Here is an 18,819-nt window from a genome sequence, read left to right as displayed (position 1 = left end):
GGGGGGGGAAGGAGAGGGAACAAGTTCTGACAGGGGACGTCGAGGTGTCCTGGCCAGCAGGGCGGCGGCCACGAGCGGGGGCCACATCTGACCTACTCGAAGTAAGATCTAGCTCTTTCTGGGGGGCGCAGAGGCCGGAAGTCTTCATTGGAAGGCCACTGCGCAATCCCACTAATGACAAGCACCTTTGTAAAAGGCCACTTAAAAAAATATATTGTTTTGCCATTCCAGTTGTCTTCATTTTTACTGATTGACCCCTTCAGTTCCACCAAGGGTCAATGCTCCGTTGTCCGTGGGTCCTTCGTACATGCTCCTTGAGTTTTCTTCTTCCCCTTCTTTTTCTCCCCTTCCCCCCTGGTCACTGCCAGTCTGGTCCCTCTTTCCACATCTCTGGTTCTGTTTAGTTCATCAGTTTGCTCTCTTCATTAGGTTCTACTTATAGGTGAGTCCACATGGTACCTCGTTCGCTGTCTGGCTTCTTCCACTTAGCACAAGAGTGTCCAGTAGGAGGTGCGAGGCTACAGTATTGTGCACGCACCCAATAGCACAGGAAGGCCCCGTTCAAGGAAAGGGGAAGTGCTGCTATAAAACAACCCAGCACACTCTGGAGGAACCTGCTCAACACAGTCCGTGGAGCCACTTTTATAGACACAAGTCCCTGCCCCCAGTCCCTGATTGGTCTGTTTTCATGCAAATGAGGACTCCAACTTCTTGAAGTGTGATTGGTCCAACAGGCCCTGTCCTGATTGGTCATAAATGAGCCGCTCTGATTGATTGGTGAAGATGACAATGGGGGGGGAAAGAGTATGGCTGTGCAGCTCTGATTGGATGGGTGGATGGGAAAAACTCTTAGTCCTATTGGTTAAAGCAGGATCCTGGGCACTGCTTTATTAGGGCTGCTCAGTGGGCGGGACCCAGGGCTGTGCAGGCATCTCTGTGAGCTACCAGGAGTCCTTCTCGGTAGGTATTTTTTTTCTTTTTTCTTAAGATTTACAAGCCAAAAAAAAAAAAAAAAAAATACGGAGATGTATTCGTGCTCCACGCAATGGAACACACAGACCATTTCAGAACGATTCACGGCCGACATTGTGCAAGGCTCACACGCTGACCGTGGACTCTCTGACTTCTTGCACGGTCAGGATGTCCTCGCCGTCCGCTTTCCCCGGGGCTGCTGGGATTTTGTCCCACATGATCTGCGCAGGGGAAAGACAAGGAGCGTGTCAGGTGTTCCAGGGTCTGGGGAGCGGCGGTGGCGCTGCACACAGACACCCCAGGCCGATGGGCTGGTGGCTGCTGCGTGACTAGTACTCCTGGGCGAAGCCCCCCGTGCGTGGCAGATGTGAGGTTGCATACGGCACGTGCAAAGGTCCTGGGGCAGGACGGAGCTCGGGCAGGAGCACAAGGGGAGTGGCTCAGCCTGCAGACATGAAAGGGAGCGGGACCCTGCAGATCCCCCGGGAACCAGGAGCCAGGAGGGGGCCAGGGCGTGGAGTCCTGATGGGGAAGTGAGTACCGTCCAGCGCAAGGGTGGGGTGAGCAGGTGGCCATGCCACTGTGGGAAAGTCCACTGTGGGGCGGCCACGGGGCACAACAGAGTCACCTCAAGAGCAAAATGAAGTGCCCACTCCAGAGACAGGGATGCATGAGGTGTCGGGAGTGACAGATGTTTGTCTTGCGTCACTACCCCTGCGCACATCCTTCAAGAGACCAGGGCAGGCCCCCATCTGTCTGTCTGTCTGTCTGTCTGTTTCCCCAGTTACCGTATTTTGGCATGCATAAGGGGCACCCACGTTTCTGGGTGCATTATACACGAGATTATTATACCCATGGTAAGTAATCATTACACCCGAGTATAATGTGCACCGACCGTTATTTTTCCCTGAAAAATCTGGGTCAGAAAGTGACTATCTTACGCAGCAATGTACAGTAGCTCTCCAAGAAGACTTAACCCCTGACGCCGGGACCAGGCCACCGAGCCAGGACACGGCGTCCCAGCCACATGGTGCAGGCCCCGTTGGGCGGGCACAGCAGAGGGAGCTGATGGGACATTTCTGGGCTCACCCCACCCCCATACAAACCTCATCGTCATCCTTGTTCAGTTTGTCCTTGACCTGTGGAACTGGAGTCCCAACGAACCTGCCGTGACAAAAAAAAAAAAGTGTGAAGAGTGAATGGAGAAGATAATATTCCTCCAGAGCCCAGGGTGGACCCTCCGTTCCCCTCAGACGCTGGGGGTTGGGGGTGGGTGGCTGCTGGGCGCTGGGCTGGAGGCTGGGATGCCTGGCGGGCTGCTGGCAAGGGGGCTGGCTGTGCCAGACCCCGCAGTCTTAGGAAGGGTTATGGGGGGACGTGGACACAGACAGGGGTGCTGAGTAGCTTAAAGCATGACAGCGATGTTGTCAGCACCACCCAGCTCTGCAAATGACCGGGCTCTGGCCCAAGTGTGGGGCCCAGAGAGCAGCTGGCATCTGGACTGTGTGTCCAGGGTGCCCCTCAAGGACCAGAACATGACCTCCTTGGGGGCCGCCCCTGGCGAGGTGGCCACTGACCCGCAGACCCGGGGCAGCCTGGACTGTCCGCACGCGGCCTTCATCTTCAGAATGAGAATCAGCCCACTTTGGAAGGAATATCCCGGAGGTACCCATGGCGGAGGGTGGCAGCCACCTGCGACCAGGGTTACCTTTTGAAGAGGTAGCCAAGCGTCAGGGCGCCGAGGAGGGTCCCCAGGATCACCAGCAGGTACACGTGCACCAGGCTGGGGGCCTGTTCTCGGGAGCCTGAGGACAGAGAAGGACACACGGGGACCCTCTGCGGTGACTGGTCCCTGCTCCTTGGCTGGCACACTCACATCGAAGTACATGTGCCCAGGGGGGACAGTCACCTACGAAAAGTAACTACTCCTGATGTGTTCTTTCTGTCACGGAGCACATGGTATCTCCTCGTATGTATGTGTTTCTTATTTTATTTTAATCCTCACCTATCAGTGTGTTTATTGCTGAGAAAGAGAGAGCAAAAAAAAAAAACTCACTTACTTCCCCTATGCGCCCTGACCGAGAATCGAACCTGCAACCTTTTGGTGCATGGGACGATGTTCCCTTCACCTGAGTCACCCCCTCCAGGGCTAATCTGTTCACGTTTAAAAATCCAGTCAAAGCCATCAACTCTGTAAGAATTCTCAAAACCGAACGGACTGTTTCGCGGTGTTGGAATATGAACATAAGATGTGCCTGATGACAAAAGTTATATATTATTTCTAAAACGGGCCTGTTTGAGCTGATGCGCTGATTGTGTGTGAACCAGTTCCCAGCTGCATGGTTAGAAATGTCTATTCTTTCTGATGCCCATTTTTTAAAAGATTTTATTTATTTATCTTTAGAGGAGAGAGAGAGAGAAATATCAATGTGTGGCTGCCTCTCAGGCGCCCTCTGCTGGGACCTGGCCTGCAACCCAGGCGCGTGCCCTGACTGGGAATCCAACTGCGATTCTTTGGTTCGCAGGCTACGCCGGCCAGGACTGCCCATTTTTAACCTATTTTTATATTGGGTTCTTAGTGTTTTTGTTGACAACATCTGAGATTACTTTCTACCTTTTGGGGACGCACCCCTTACGGGATACTTGACCTGCAAATGTTTTCTCTTGTTTAGTGGGTTCTCTTTTTCACTGCTTTGAGAGTGTCCTTGAGTGCACAAGTTTTTCATCTTTACAAACGCCAGTTGACCTGACGTTTTCTTGGTTGTTCTGGCTGTTTGGAGTCACACCCCAAAGTCCGCTGTTAAACCCCAGACCGCAGATGGATTCCATACTGCCCTGAGTGGTCCCTTCCAGATGCCCAAGTGTTGCTGGGCACACATTTCACACAAACTCTGCCCCGGAAGCCGTAAAAGCCATGCATCTTGGGTCAGGAAAAGGAAAAGAACCACCTGTCTGCCTAACAGTGTCCGCGGAACACGAAAATGTATCAAAATGTCCAGGCGGTGCGAGACCGCACACTTTCTAAGGGCCAGACTGGGGTCAGGGCGACATCCCGAAATTCTTAAGAAGTCGTAAAAGTTGGCTGGCGGCAGGAAGCCAGGGGCCTGGGGTGTTCATTCCGTTCCAAGAACGTCTCTGTTGGGGGAACCAGGCCCCATTTCGATGGGCACTGTCCCCTCACCGGGGACCAAGGCTGGGCCAGTGGGACGTGACCAGGATGGGCTATTTCCTCGTGGTGTGGGGGCTGGAAAAAGGAGGCTGTTTGTTCGCCCCTTCCTGTGGGGACGGAACACGGTTGGTTCACGATCCTTTATTAAGCGCCACGGGGGCCGAAGTGCACAAGTCCTTGCCACGCAGCAATTTCTCAGGCTCCTGGATTGATTGGTGCTGAGGTCAAGTCAGGGCGTGAGGGTTCCCGCCCGGGTGTGAGGGTTCCCCACCCGGCCGCGGGGGCACCTACCGAACTCGGCTGGAGGGCTCCAGGCGCCCCACTGAAGCACCCTGGTGTCTGCCGCTCTCATCTGGACCGTGTGTCTGGCTCTCGGCTGTGGGCTGGGAAAGTCGTACGCGTTCCCCGAGTCTCCAGAGAGCTCCACCTTGGCCGAGAGGACATAGTGAGAAAGCGCTCCGCTCCGGAGAACGCCAAGCGAGAGAGGCAGAACCGCAAAGTTGGAGGAGAGAAAGCTCGAAAGAGTCAGCGTCAGCGAGACAGTGACAGAACAGAAAAGGGAAGAGGGATGGTGATGCTTTCCAAGTTGCAAACAGGGAACGGACCGTAGAGTAAGAGCCACACTCTCTTTCTGCGTGAAACTCCTATGATCGAAGGAAAATGTTGCCAGCAAAGCGAAGCCGTTCCATCACCGTGTGGGGACATCAGCACCATGTAAAATCGCGCGCTTTGCAAAGTTCTGGCTTCCCTGCTGCACACTTGCGGGGGGGGGGAGGGGGCGCGCACTCAGCCTCCCACATTTATCCCTCCAGAGTCGCCACCGCGGGGCTGGCAGAAGTGCCCGTGTCCACGCAGACAGGTTTCCGCAGCGAACGCCACCGGAACGAGCCGCAGATCGGTCCCGTCCCTGGGGGCAACCGCGTGAGCATGGAGGTCAGCTTGCGCATGCCGTAGGGGACAGACGGTACCCCGGTCAGAGCAGCGGCAGGCGCGGACGGTGCCCCCGAGGCTCGCGGGGAAGCTGGGTGCCCACACGCGTCCGGACGCGAGGGAGGAAGTCATCTCCTCGCCGTTGGGAGGAATGGCCTCTTCTTGACCCGCATCCACCCGAAGGAGCAAGAGGAGGTGCACAGGCAGAGAGGGTGTGGGATCCAGTCCAAGAACTGGGACGTGGCGCGTGGGCAAAGGTGAGGCCCCACCCAGAGGGGGGTTCCCAGAAGGGCCCCTCTGTCCCCTTGACTACATGCCCCACCCCCCACCCCCGCGAACCGTGACTGACAGCCCTGCCCCACGCTGGCCACCAGGGGACCAGGTCAGCGTTTATTCTCTGTGCGTCTGACCAGCTCTGTTGGGGCTGCAAAGAGCGAGGGTTTCCGTCACACCGTTAACTCACCAGTTGGTTGTCACCTTGCTGCTCCTTGTCCTGGAAGGACGACAAGAAAAAGCGTTGCCCTTTCTCTATTGCAAAGGCATCTCTGAGGTCTGGTGTTGGGGGGGCGTGGCCGGGCAGCCAGGCAGCCACCAGCCAAGGCCAAGGGCAGGGTGGTTACCCGGGAAGGGAGTGCACGCGGACGCACGCGCCTGGTCCGCAGGACGTGAGCAGGCCTTGCTGGAGACCCCAGCGGGCGACGGGGCCTCGTTAAAACCCACGGGGACAGGGAGCAGGGGGTCGCTCCTGGTCTCCCCTGCGTGCAGGTGGAACACGCATCTGCTGCCGCCCTCGTCTGTGCGTCTGCCTCTGAATCTACTTTCAGGGACGCTTCTTTCTGTGGTGGTCTTTGTGTGGCTGTTGCTCCGCCAAGCACGCTAGTCCCCTGCATGGGTCCCCGATGCGCCCCCCCCCAGACCTCCCACGGGGCCCTGGGCGCACCGTCCGGCTCTGTGCGCTGCGCGGCCCTCGCTCACCTGCCTCTGGATGTGCAGCTGGTACTGGAAGTCCCTGTCGGACGTGCTGAGGTGGCTCCTGGGCCTCTCCCAGCGGATGAGGCAGTGGGACGCGTTGCAGCCCACGGTGATGTTGCTGGGCGGGCTGTGCACTTCTGTCGGGAGAACGCAGGGGGCGCCGCTGAGCAGGGGCGGCGGTGCGGCCCCGGAGCGCAGACCGTGGCCGTGAATGAGAGAGACCCTTCCTGCCAGACGGTCTCGGAGGGTCCCCTTCTGCGGGTCCACAGGGGCGTGGGCGTGCCTTCGTGTTGGCACTTGGGGGAGGGGATTAGCTGGTTGCCCTGTGCTGAGGACAGGCGGTTGGGGTCTGGGGGCCTCGGGAGGGACCTAGCGGAGCATGGAGTGGTCAGGACAGAGGCTCATGGGGTCACGGGGTGGCTCCAAGCTTCAGAGGCGAGAGGCAAAGTGTGGGGCCAGGGAGCCTGTGGGCAGACACAAGGTGGGCTTTGCGAGACAAGAGCGTGGAAGGCCTGTGGGAGGGTCCCCGAGAGGCCCTCCTGGGACACGTGCTGGGTAAAAAGGAGCTGGGAAACTAGACACAGCAACCAAAAACACCCCCACCCCCTCCCTGTGGCCTGAGATGGGGGCGTGAGGGCTCCCTGCAGGGTTCTGGGTGGTAAGGAGAGGCAGGCGGCCCACCGGCCATTGTGGGGTGACCCAAAGTGAGGGGCGGGGGGACCCAGGGTCCACAGCGGGGCACAGTTTCCCAGGGGGCCTCACACACCCGTCTGAGCCGACCCCGCGGCGGCCCTGCCCCTGAGTCCTTCTTAACAGACTGTTTTGATGTTTTAATGTATACGTATTTATTTTTCATTTCAGAGAGAGAGGAAGGGAAAGAGAGAGACGAGCAGAGCAACATCGACCTCAGAGGAAAACATCCATCCACTGCCTATGGTCTGCTCCCTGACCAGGGACTGAGCATGTATTCTAGGCTGGGAATTGAACCTGCGACCTTCTGGTGCACAGGGATGACGCTCCTACCCATCCAGGCACCCGGCCACCGTCAGACGGGTCTGTAACGTGCACCGCGGTGTCCTCGGTAAATGTGGCAGCGGAACAGAAAGGGACTCATAGACACAGAGCACAGACACCTGGTTTCTGGGTAGGGTAGGGACAGGGTGAGGGTTGGGTATGGGGGCTGGGTGAGCAAGGGAAGGGATTAGTCAGTACCTGTTGGTACTTGTCTGGATTCCATTTTAACTGGTGACCAGTGAGCTCCCCACCCAGTGACCTGGCTGGTCATTGGAACCATGTAAGGTTGTGTTTTTACAACATGGCCAAGTACGGCGCCCTGTTGGGGCTGAAGACCCCGTGGAATGCACGTCGGCCTTGGGGAGCTCTGGTCACGTGTGAGGCACCAGACGCTGTCCCTCAAACCCTGGATTTCTACACTCAGAACAAACAGTGCGCCCTTCTCCCTGAACCTCCACGGGCTCACTGCCCTGGACGCTCCATGAATCCCGTCCTTGTGCGTTTTCACAAAGGCTAAATTGCGTTCGCAAGTCGATGAAATAACTGACTGAATTCGGTCTGCAGCCCCTCCCTGCCTACCTTGACGTCAAGGCGGAACCTTCCAGCTCTCTAATCACATGATTCCCCCACACACACACCCGTGTTGACCTGCCCCAGCTTCTAGAGCCTTTGCAAAGCTCACCCCATCGACCCGACTAAAGACACCGCTCTCCCTCTCTCCTGACCGGAAATTCCAAGCATTTCAGGAGCTCCGGGCCAACTACAGATGTATTATTCTAGATTGCAAAATTACAGCATTAGATTTCCAGTTAATATTTGGATGTCTGGGCTTGCGTAAAAATGTCGCAAACAGGGGGAAAGAGCACAGAGATTCTTGGCCGGCCAGTTAGCTGAGCCCCTTTCGGCTGACCCCGTGGGGAAGGCGGATAGACAGAGGCCGGCTTGCTCGGTCTACCTGACCCCTGGCCAGGCGTGTACGGCAGGAGGGTCCGACACAGGTGAGCCTGCAGGTGGCGAACCCAAGGGCATGAGCAGAGTTGGCATTGAGTGGATTTCCCTGCGTTAAACCTGCCACTCCGCTTCCCTGTGAATGTCTAACGCACCTGCCACTCCGGCAGGGAGTGACAAGGACCAGGGAGTGGAGGACTCTGAAGGGGGATGTCTAGAGCGGAGACCGGATGTCACGTGGGGACTCTGTGCAGGGTCCGGTGTAGCATCTGCCTGCTTCTCCTGGGGGCTGCATGTCTAGCTCAGGGAGACATTTCATTGCATCCCCCGAGTCAGGTAAGACTCCTGGCACGTAGGGCACCCTTTTGTCCTGGGGGTGGGGTGGGGGGCTTTGCTGTTGACTGCAGGCAACCCCCCGAGTGTCCAGGGCATACCCAGGGGCACGGGGGCCGTAGAGGGGCCTTTGCTTCCTCTGTGGGCCACCAACAGCAGCATGTGTCCCGTGTTCATGTCAGAATAAAAGCCGAGGGGACACCTTGTCTTTGCAGCGTGTTCCGAGTCTGAGGCCCCGTGGTTCCGTACAATCAGAGGGAACAAGCCAAGAGGAAGCCTAAACTTGGCAGGCCCTGAAAGGAGCAACTTCTACTATTATACGTCAACCTATTTGGAAACGGGGTCTTTCCAGATGAGACTGAACAAAAGATGTGATATGAGGAGGACCTGGGTCAGGGTGGCCCTGCGTCCAGTGACAGTGTCCTGAGAAGGGACAGAAGAGGAGACGCAGACTCGGAGGAGAAGCCACGTGGAGACGGAGGCAGAGACGAGAGGGACGTGGCCACCAGCCCAGGGACGCTGGGAGTCCCAGGAGCTGGAAGAGAGGGAAGGACCCTCCCTGGAGCCTGTGGAGGAAGCCAGACCTTGGAACACCTGGATCTCCAGGGTGGGATGAGAAAAACTGTGCATGTTTTGAGCCTGCAGCCTCTGGCCAATTTTTTACCTGCATCCGACAGGAAACAGAGGCAGATTCTACCGCCAACCGCATCTGACACCGATCTCATGGCGGGTGCCGCTTCTCACCTATTTTCTTCAGCAGCAACATGGCATCAAAGAACTGGATCCCTGCTCTCTCACTGGAGCCGTTGACCAGGACGTAAGTTTGGTGACGCAACTCGGAGACAAAGTCCAGATGGCATCCCACGTGGGTCCCTGCCTCGGGCGCGTAGTGCCGACATTGTCTCTCGGTTTTCCTCCTGCAAGAAGCCCCAGGGGTGAGACAGCAAGCAGGACACGGCTCTTTTTCTTCCTTTGCCGTGTTTGTCACGGGCATGTCCGCCAAGGGAATGCTTACTTTGAGTCTCGGATGTACAGAAAATACTGGACGTCGTCGGGGGCCGCTTGGCCCTTTGCCCACGTACAGTTCATGAAATCTGCGTTGTAGATGAAGCAGGAGAAGTTTTGTGCAGCTGTTTTGTTCCCGCCTGGAGACAGACAAAAAGCAAAGGAATTTGCACCTGAAGGGGGAAAAAAGGGGTCGACCAGATGGCTTCAGGGTTGGTCTGTCCACCTAATCACCAAAGATGCGGTCATTCCAACTCCCTTTAAACTCTTCCAAAACATCATAGAGGGAGACCTGCCGCACTCGGAAAGGACAGCGTCAGCCTCACATCAAAGTCAAACGAGGTTCAGGACCAGAACTATGCCTGATAAACCGTGACATCGAGATGCTCCGCAAAATACCAGCCTGCTGAAGAATGGGAGAAAATGTTCGTCCATCAAGTGTTAGGGGCTAGTCCTCAAGGTACATAAGGAACTTAAACAACTCGAGACGAGAGAAAACAAGGAATAAAACACCCAAATAACTGGACTGCAAAATGTACAAAGGACATTTTTTTTCAGAGAAGGCCTAAAGGTGGGTAACAGGCAGGGCTGGCCAAAAAGTTTGTTTCGGCTTTTTGCGTAGGACGTCTCCGTTCTGTTTAACTTCATTCGAAAGAATTTTGTTAATATGTATTGTGACAGCTGTCATCTCAGTGTGCATTTTAAAAAAAAACATCCAAATGGGTGAATGTGCAGCTATTTCAACACTGAAGATGGAAGGAAGCTACACAATGTTTTGAGAAAGGTAACAATGCAACAGAAATGCACAAAAAGACTTGTGCCGTGTACGGGGAAGGTGCGGTGACTGATCGCACGGGTCAGAAGGGGTGTGTAAAGTTTCCTGGTCCTGTGGACATCTGTGTCAAATAATTCTGTGCCGTGGGCTTCTCTTAGGCATGGCGAGATGTTCAGCAGCACCCTTGGCTTGTCCCCACTAGAAGCCACTAGCAGGAGATTGTCCACATCCTCAAAATATCCCAATCAATAAAGTTATAGGTGAAAATGAAAAGCGTGTCTTTGATTCTACGGAAAAAAACTAAGCTTACTGTTTGGCCAACCCGACACCCAGAGAAGGTGCCCAGCGTCACCCACCGCCATCAGGGCAATGCAAACGGCAACCACAGGGAGATGTTCCACCTCACACCTGGTGGAGGGACCTTGACCTAAGGCCAGGGGTCACGAGTTCTGGGGGGCACGTGGAGGGTCGGCGACCCTCGCGCTGTGTGGGTGGAAGTGCCATTTGGTGTGGCCTCGTGTTTGGGGGAACAAGGCACTTCCTCCAAACAGTAAAAATAGAACTCCCATATGATTCAGCAATCTCAGTTCTGGGTAGTTAGTTGCAGAAAACAGGATCCAGCCCTTGAAGGGATTTTTACTGCAGAGTTCTTCACAGCAGGGAAGAAAGGGAGAGAAAGGCGTGGTCCGTGGACGGATAAGTGGGGTCCAGAAAACGTGGTAGATGCCTGGCCAGGTGGGCTCCATTGGTGGGGCATCGTCCCATTCACCCAAAGGTTCTGGGTCCGATTCCTGGGCAGGATACACACCTAGGTTGCTGGTTTGATCCCCGGTCGGGGTGCATAACACAGGCAACCAAATGATGCTTCTCTCTCACAGCGATCTGTCTGTCTCTCTCTCTCACCCCCTTCTCTCTGTCTAAAATCAATAAACACATGCTTGAGTGAGAATAAAATAATGTGGTAGATGCCTAGGATGAAATACGACTGAGTCACGAAAAAGGAGAGACAGCTATTTGGGATGCAGTGGATGGACTCGGAAAGCATCGCGCTCGGAGAAATAAGTCAGACTCAGAAAGACAAATAGTGTTTGATCTCCCACACGTGGAATGTCAAACAGTCGAACTCCCAGAACCGGAAAGTAGAACGACAAGGCAGGGAAGAGGGACTGGGGGACGGGAAGATATCTGTCAAAAGGAACAACTGCTCCCTGTTGCAAGAGTGAATATGTTCTGGATACCTCGTGGGGCCATCTCGTTAACATTCACCTCTCGTTCCCTTGAAACTAACTACGGGAACAGACATCCAGTGTCCTCTGCACTAAAAAAAAATCAATCAGTCGCAGCAAGAAAAGGGCTGGTGTGATTGTGGAAATCATTTCACAGTGCACACACATAAATACATGCAATCCTTGTGTTCCAGTCAGCTCTCAAGAGAGGTGAACACTGAGGCACCCACTTTGATGCCAGCAGGGTGGAGAAGGGTCTGAGTGACCTCGTTCCTACCTGGGTTCATGTAGAGCAGTTTTTCTGTAATCTGCCTCTGGCCGATATTGACTGTCACTGTGAATGTGGCGCCCTTGTGGAGAAGACGGTCTTGAAATGAGCATTGGCAAGCATTCTTCCGGAGCTAAAGAGATTGCAACCAGCCAGCGAATTAGAAAGCAGGCTTGTCTCCTCTGCTCAAGACCCTGATGGCTCCTACCTCAGCTCCGGGACATCGTCTTCCTCCCTGCATCAAACACCCCACCCCTCATATGCCTTCTCTGGGTGTACGTCCACACGCCACCTGGCAGGTGGGACCTCAAGTTCATACCCTAGGGCCACGTTTAGAACGTCCGAACAGCACCCACGTCAGCAGTGATCTCCTGGACATGTCCATTCTAGTTCAGCGAGTGCCAGGCATGGCCTGAGGTTCTGTGTCTCTGATAAGGTCTCTGGAGATGCTGACTGTGCCCCCAACGTGAGTAGGGACATCTTGCATCACTTTAAATGTCACGGAGCCCCACGTGCCCTCTTGGATGTTTTTGCATTTTCTTGTCCTATTGCATAGTCCACAGCTTTGCCCAGGCTTCCCGTCTACACTGTACCCAAATGAGGCTGCTACTTTGTTTCCGTTCACCACTCAGGGTCAATGTTATTTGTTTCTCAGGGCTTGCTCTGGGTAATCTGGGATGGATCCAGCCAACGAAAGGCCGGTGGTTCATGAGGGCTGGCGGCCTGTTTCTCTGAAGGGCTGCAAGTGACCGAGTGAACCATGGGTCTCCCCGCCACGACCGTGGTTGGGGATGTCTGCTCCCTGAAACTCACCCCTGGAAATTCTGGGAGCATTCCAGGGCCCATCTGGGGTGTCATGCTGCTGCTCCGGGTCCCCTCTCTTGCCAGCCAGCCCCATCTCCCTGTCCTTGGGTGGCTAAGGGTCCCCAGGGTGCCACCCATCTGCCAGGTCCAGCCTCTTAGAAGTTTGCAGCTGCCCCTCATTTGCTCCTGTTACTGGGCACTTAGCGTGAGAGCTGTTGAGGGCATTCCAGTGTCTTCCAGAAAGTGTGTCTGTCATGCCCGCCCGTGGCTGACCTGGCGCGGTGTGTGTGTAGGCTGCCTGGTGTGGCGTGCCCCACCCCGCTTACCCTCATTGTCAGCATTCCCGTGTCCTTGCTCGTCATGCCACACGCGACGGCCGTGACATTCTGTGTGCAGTTCCAGGTTAAGGTCATTCTCCTCGGGTCGAACTGCAGGTTCACACTGGGGGTGGATTCTACGGTGGGCAGACCTGCAAGGCGTGGGCGCCAGATTCCGAAATCACTCTTCCCTCGTGTCTGCGCCCCACGACCTACCCGTCCTGCATCTCGTGAGCGGACGCCAGGGTCGGGGCTCACCAGCCCCCTTTCATGAGATCAACCCCTGGTCTCGCCGTGAGCTCACGGATTTTAGGCCAGACCGTGGTTCTGTTTGAGCCTCCATTTCCTCGTCGGCCGAGCGCCGTGGCGGGAGGAAGGCCCATACAAGGCCCATGATACACATCAGAGAGAACATGAAATCGGAGCCACACGTTGGGACGTGTCCCCATACCCGCGCGCCGGAGTGACGGGCAGAAAGCAGCCCAGCGGGCTCGCACACTCACCGTGCTGGGTGAGGACGGACGCTGGGTGGAGCAGCACCGTGACCAGGACGGCTGTGGCCAGTGGACCCATGGGGCCACCGGAGGGACACGGCGACCCTGGAGAGAGATAGAGTCACACTTGTGCAGAGCCCGCTGCCGCGGGGATTCTGGGCGGACGGACTCAGCGGGGTTCACATGTGGAACTCAGCCCGATCATCGGGGACCATGCCCGCAGGCCACCATCCCGGACTCCCTCCCCCCTGCAAAGTGCCTTCGCCACGCACGAGGGACAGAGCGTCCCACGGCGTGGTGGCCGTCCGGGCCCCTGGCTGGACGGGCGGGAACTCGGGTCCCTTTCTGTGGCCACCCGCTGACAAGCTCTGTGTGACTGCCACTGAGGTCCGTGCCGACGGAAATCACATCCTGCCCTGTGTCCCGCTGGTTCGCGAAGCAGGCGACGGTCCCGGCCGAATCAGGCCTGGGAGTGCGTTTCCGTACCGGGGGGGGGGCCCCCACGCCCCCTGCGACCCTGCCCCCTTCGTAGTTCCGGGGTGCCCGCCGACTCTCACAGGGGAGCAGGTCCTTTCGCAGCAGCCCAAGAGGCCTGGGTTCTAAGTTTCTCTTAATAAACTGGGTTCATCGCCAGCCTCTCCTTTCCCGCCTTGCCTGGTGTTGGGTTCCAGATGGAGGCTTGTCTCTGGCCGTGTGTATGCACGAGCCAGGAAAGGCCAGGTAGCCCCAGGAGCCGCAGTTAGGACGTGGGCATCCTGGGGTTACGCAGTCCAGCCCCACACAGCAGCCAGACCGAGCGCCCAGGACACATGTCCCTATACGCACATGCACTGCCCCCAAGGACGGAGAAGACGGAATGTCCAGGTGTGTCTCCGCTGCACCTGCCTTACCTGGCGCCAGGACACGCCTTTCTCTCTGCGCCCGAGCTCAGGGCGCAGCCCACAGTCACCCCCTTATTCTCCATGCGAAGGTTTCATTTCTCTAAGTTTACCCCCTACTTGGGGGCTTCTGCTTTCAAGTTCCCGAGTCTGAGCCCTGGCAGCCACACAGCGAGGGCGGGGCTTCAGTGACCCCAGACATTCTCATGCCCACAGATGCTGTATGATGTCCCAGATCCGCGGCATTTGAGGGACAAAACCAATGCCACAGTGGTGGCTGGAGAGGTGGAGCTGGGGGGGCGGGGTGGAAAGTGTGGAGGGACCGAGACGTTTGGGTTATAGTCACAGAGTAGCCATAGGGATAATAGTACAGTCCAGCACAGGAAACATAGCAATATCACAATCATGACACATTAATAAAAAAAAGCTGTAAACACCGGTCTATTGAAAATGATCTACAAGCTGAAGTTTGAAAGCCAAGTGCTTTGCTCAGTCCACGGGGCTGGGCTGGCGTCTGTGGGTCCCCCGGCTTCTCGTGTCCCCGACGCTGTTGTCACTGGGCGGGATCTTTGCCCGTAGCGGCTCCAATGTCTATGGTGCTCATCTATCCCGAGTGCCCGCTTGGGGACGCCAGGCTCGGCCCCTCCTGTCCCTGTGGCCCCGGGGACATCAGCCCTGTGCTGACCACCTGTCTTTTCTTTCACGTTCCTCTCTCTCTTTTGGGGCCCACGGTCCACGTTTTGTGTGGTGCCTTTGGGTTCGTGGACTCTGTTGGCTTAAATGCTGCACCCGTGTTCCTGGTGGGTTAGCTTTCCAGGGTCTGCGGCAACACAGGGCCACTGGTTTCCCTCCTTCCTTCCTCCTTCCCTCCTTCCCGTCCGCCCCCCCTTGCGGGCAATTCCGGGGATCAATTCCCCTTTCGTCCAGTGGTGCCCGGCACGCCCGTCCGGGGGCCCAGCCACCACGCCCACCGCAGTGTCCCCTGGTCCCTCTTGTTCTCGTTGCCGCTCCTTCTTGTCCCCACAGATGCCCTTCCGCTCTCTGCTGAGCAGGCAGCCCCACCACAGGGCTCCCCCAGGGATTCTCAAGGCCCCCGTGTACCTGCAAGACCCGCCGACCCGCTGAAGACCCCTCTACACCGGCGGTCAGCCCTGTGCTGCCCGGATTCCCCTCCCGGCTGACCGCTCTGTGACTGTCACCCGGGGGAATGCCCGGGTCCCGTGGTCCTTCTCCAACACCTCAGAGCCCTGTGCACCTGGGTGACACCCTGTCTCACCCAGCCACCATGCTCCAGTCCCAGGCCCCCCGTCCATCTCTCTGGGGCTCCCTGGCAACGTCAAGCTTGAACTTTGCACATTGGGTTCAAGGGTTAAATGTCCCGTCTCCCCACGGACCCGCCTGCGCCCCTACCTTCCACGTCTCTCGAAGCATCTGCCGGTTCATCGAGATCCCGAAGGCCTTTGACCATCCGCTCCCCGCTGTGGCCCAGGACAGCCCCGCCCACCCCCCACTTGGGCCACTGAGCCCCCGGGGGCACCACCCAGCCTCCGACCCACCCCTCCCAACCTGCCGCAGCCCTGTGTGGGGAAATTGCAGCCCCGGACACCACATCTGAGCCTCCGGGTCCGTGCCCGGCGGACGAGATGGGCAGTACCGGCTTCCTCCACCTGAAAGCTGGCCACGCCCACCCCAGCCCCCCTGCAGGTGTGTGTGTGGGGGTCTCTGCCCTGGGGTGGGAGCTAAAGGGGAGTGACCTCGGTCTAGAGACCACCTCAGTGGTGGCCGCCTGTCTCCTAGCACCTGCCTTCCGCCCACATTGGCACCCTTCTCACTTGTCACAATGCCCCACCCCTGGCAGCCGAGCCATGCTTAGCGAGGACAGAACAGGTGAAGGGGGACAGTGGCTGGGATGTGTCAGGTCTGTGTGGCTGTAGCCTGTGTCTCCCTTGCCAGAGCCCGCCACCGTCGCCCCTGGGTCCCCGTGGCCACAGGCGCCCGTGGTTGGGAAGAGACCCCAGCTCTCAGCCCCCAAAGCGATGTCCCCCCAGGAGGGAAGTGGACGCTGCCCGGAAGTGACTCGGTATCCGAGCCCCGAAACGAACGTCTTCCAAAGCCAAACGCCCTTTTACCACGATTGGGAAACCCTGTTAAGTTCTGCAAACTCCCCTCAGAAGAAAAGCCTCCGGGGTTAAAAATCTCCCCAAGAAGTCTATTCGACGGTTCCACTTTTAATCACACCGGTAGTTACCACAGCGGCCGGTCGGGCAGAAAGAACCACCCTCCCCTCCATCAGGATTCAGCTCCAGCCCGAAAGGAGCAGGGCTCCCACCCACCTTGTCTCCTTGTCCCTTGTCCGTCCCTCGTACCCAGCGTAGGAGGCACACCCTGCCACCGCCACCACAGACGTCCCCCAAACCAGAAGTTCGGGAACATCTCCCTGATTTACTGTCAGGTCACCGGGACCATCGTAAAATCATTCCCCTCTGACGTGCCCGCCTGAGACACAGAACGGCCACACAGGAGGGGGGCACCATTGCCTCTCTCTGCTTCCAGGGCTGTTTTGTCCCCGGACAGGACACCCGTCGCCCCGTCTCCGTCCCCCACCCCCTAGCAACCCCCTGCCTTGGGTCCCTGTGGCTTTTGTGCGGGAAGCTGTGGGCATTTCGGGTCAACAGAAATTCGTATCGTATTTGGGTGTTTGGCATGGACTTTCTCTTCTTTCGGCTGTCACCACGCTGTTCCCCTTCTCCTTGACCTAGATTTCAGCTTTCTAGAGATGTCAGCCTGGAGCGACGGCCTCTGCCCTCCCCTCTGCACAGTGTCCCTTGACCGTGAGTCACGGCGGAGAGCCGAGTGCTGCGGTCAGCAGGACGCTTGGACGCGCTTGGGTTTCGAGTTCCCTGCAGCCTGGACGACGGCCTCGGGTCATATGCAGGACTGAACGCCTTGGTCCCCCAGGACACATCCAGCTCTGCCCGGCCAGCGGCTCAGGCCGGTTGCTGGGACTTGGAGATACAAAGGGGCTGCCAGCCCGAGATCTCCTGACACACGGAGACCCCTGTTCGCCCTGTAGATGACGTACATGCCGCTGCTTCCAGATTTGCCCCAGCCTTTGGGGGCACTCCCTGTCCCCCCTGGGACACCGGGAAGCTGCCGGTGCATGCTGCCAAATCCCCGCGGCGAACGGACACCTTCAAACACAGCACCTGCGCGTCTTAGACTCACTGCCTGGCTCTGCTTCTCAGAGGGGTGCCCTTCCTCCGAGGACCCCTGTGTCCCACCCCGGGCTCCCCACCGACCTGGGGCATGGCCCGCCACCAGCGGCAACAAAAACAGAGAAACACACAGCAGTGACAACCCAGGCAACATCCACAGGAGGCAGCGCCGGCTTACCCTAGGACAGCGGGTCCTGCTCCGCCCGCCCGCCTTTATGCGCTCCGGCTCCCCACGCACCGGCCTGCCAGCATCAGCCCGAAAGCTGTGCACACGGACTGCACTCAGGAAATGTCAGCTCAACGCTGAAGTTTCTTGCGTGTTCAATTCCCTAACCTCCCCCTTTGTTGCCGCTCTTCCTCATTTCTGTTTCGTACGCGGTAGCTGTGGGCGCCGCAGAGGTGCCTGTGAAATGGAGGTGGGTGTTCATTCTCTAAGCACCGCAAAGAGGAAAGGCGAGCAAACAGAATGCGCGCATCGGGCTGCCTGTTCCTGGAGGGCAGCAGGTGCAACCGGGGGAAGGTCGTCTTCCAAAGAGGGGCCTGTGGTGCACCTCTTGTTTTCACTGGGGCCACGTCATCAAAGCCCTGGGCCATCGATGGAGAAATGGACCTTCCCAAGAAGTTTGCAGACTCACGAGGGGGGGCTGAGAGTGGACAGCACGCTGGGTGGTCTTCTTGTCCTCGGTAATGCAGGCCTGCCTGCGAACTCTGGGACGCGGGCCGGTTCTGTTCAATGCACCCCGTCAGGTCTTTCCTCAGCGCCCCAGGCGTGGGCACCTGGCAGAGGGGTGAGGAGGAGCTGCTCAGGAGAAGGCTGAGCAGCAGTTTCATGGGGGGGGAGGGGACGCAAGCAGGGAACTGGATGTTGCCACACAGAATGTGGTAACTTCCTCCTGAGTTGATGGAGAAGTGGGTGGCCACGGGCAGCCCCAGGCTGGGACGAGCGTCTTTTCATGAGTGGGCAGGTAGGCACGGAAGCTGAGCTCATGGGTCACGCGGCCTCAGGCCGTGGGTGGGGATGAGCCAGCTCTGCCCAGGCTGGTCGTCACACCTGAGGTGGCCGAGTTGGGGTGGCTGCCGCAGACCCCCGTCATGAGCTGGTTCTTAGTGCTGAGGAGTGGAAGGACAGCCGGGTGCGGGGGACCGCTGTGAGTGGGCAGGGGCAGGCAGAATGACCAGGACGGCGTAATGGCCAAAAGATGGGTATCGAGTTGGAGGAAAAGTAGAGTCAGCAAAGAGGGCAAGGGGGATGCAATCTGGTAGTGATGGTGATGATGAGGATGGTGTAGATGATCCTGATCATCATGGTGATGATGGAGGTCGTGAAGATCTGATGGATGATTGTAAACAAACGAACTACGGACCACAGCCCTGACTGGCCGACTCCTGTACCCCACCCCCGGGCCGAGTTCTAGAACCACAATGTGGGCACAAAATCTGTATTTGCCAGACATCTTCCGAGACACAGAGCCCGTGGGACGTGGGTGTGAATGGGGAGA

At 57.5% G+C, this 18,819-nt stretch overlaps 1 protein-coding gene across 3 annotated transcripts; it reads right to left on the bottom strand.

Moving 5' to 3' along the window:
* Window positions 1-5: 5 nt before the first annotated feature.
* Window positions 6-18,111, bottom strand: CSF2RA (colony stimulating factor 2 receptor subunit alpha). Of its 3 annotated transcripts, none has more exons than XM_037140609.2 (12): window positions 15,516-15,591; window positions 13,237-13,332; window positions 12,743-12,885; window positions 11,622-11,745; window positions 9,354-9,483; window positions 9,083-9,255; window positions 6,047-6,180; window positions 5,535-5,564; window positions 4,433-4,568; window positions 2,681-2,777; window positions 2,079-2,136; window positions 6-1,193 (listed from the first exon to the last, which is right to left on the bottom strand). In XM_037140609.2, the coding sequence occupies exons 1-12, from the start codon at window positions 15,571-15,573 to the stop codon at window positions 1,098-1,100; spliced, it is 1,275 nt and encodes a 424-aa protein (XP_036996504.2). In that variant the 5' UTR covers window positions 15,574-15,591; the 3' UTR covers window positions 6-1,097. The 3 variants fall into 3 exon arrangements, with proteins under 3 accessions (XP_036996504.2, XP_036996479.2, XP_053518823.1); XM_037140584.2 differs by lacking the exon at window positions 15,516-15,591 and adding an exon at window positions 17,499-18,111 and having other exon boundaries at window positions 7-1,193; XM_053662848.1 differs by lacking the exons at window positions 6-1,193; window positions 2,079-2,136; window positions 2,681-2,777 and adding an exon at window positions 3,364-4,344.
* Between the last annotated feature and the right edge of the window lie 708 nt (window positions 18,112-18,819).

The sequence above is a fragment of the Artibeus jamaicensis genome, unplaced genomic scaffold (assembly GCF_021234435.1).
Source record: "Artibeus jamaicensis isolate MK-2021 breed Jamaican fruit bat unplaced genomic scaffold, CSHL_Jam_final contig_3056, whole genome shotgun sequence".
Classification (NCBI taxonomy): domain Eukaryota; kingdom Metazoa; phylum Chordata; class Mammalia; order Chiroptera; family Phyllostomidae; genus Artibeus; species Artibeus jamaicensis.
This window is presented reverse-complemented; position numbering and strand designations above follow the sequence as displayed.

Coding starts and splice junctions, on each gene's coding strand:
- CSF2RA (XM_037140609.2), bottom strand. CDS start 15,573: ATGGTCAAAGGCCTTCGGGATCTCGATGAACCGGCAGATGCTTCGAGA. Junction 6,181..9,082: donor GTTGCTGCTGAAGAAAATAG/GTGAGAAGCGGC, acceptor TTCTCCCGACAG/AAGTGCACAGCCCGCCCAGC. Junction 2,137..2,680: donor CTTGGCTACCTCTTCAAAAG/GTAACCCTGGTC, acceptor TTGTCACGGCAG/GTTCGTTGGGACTCCAGTTC.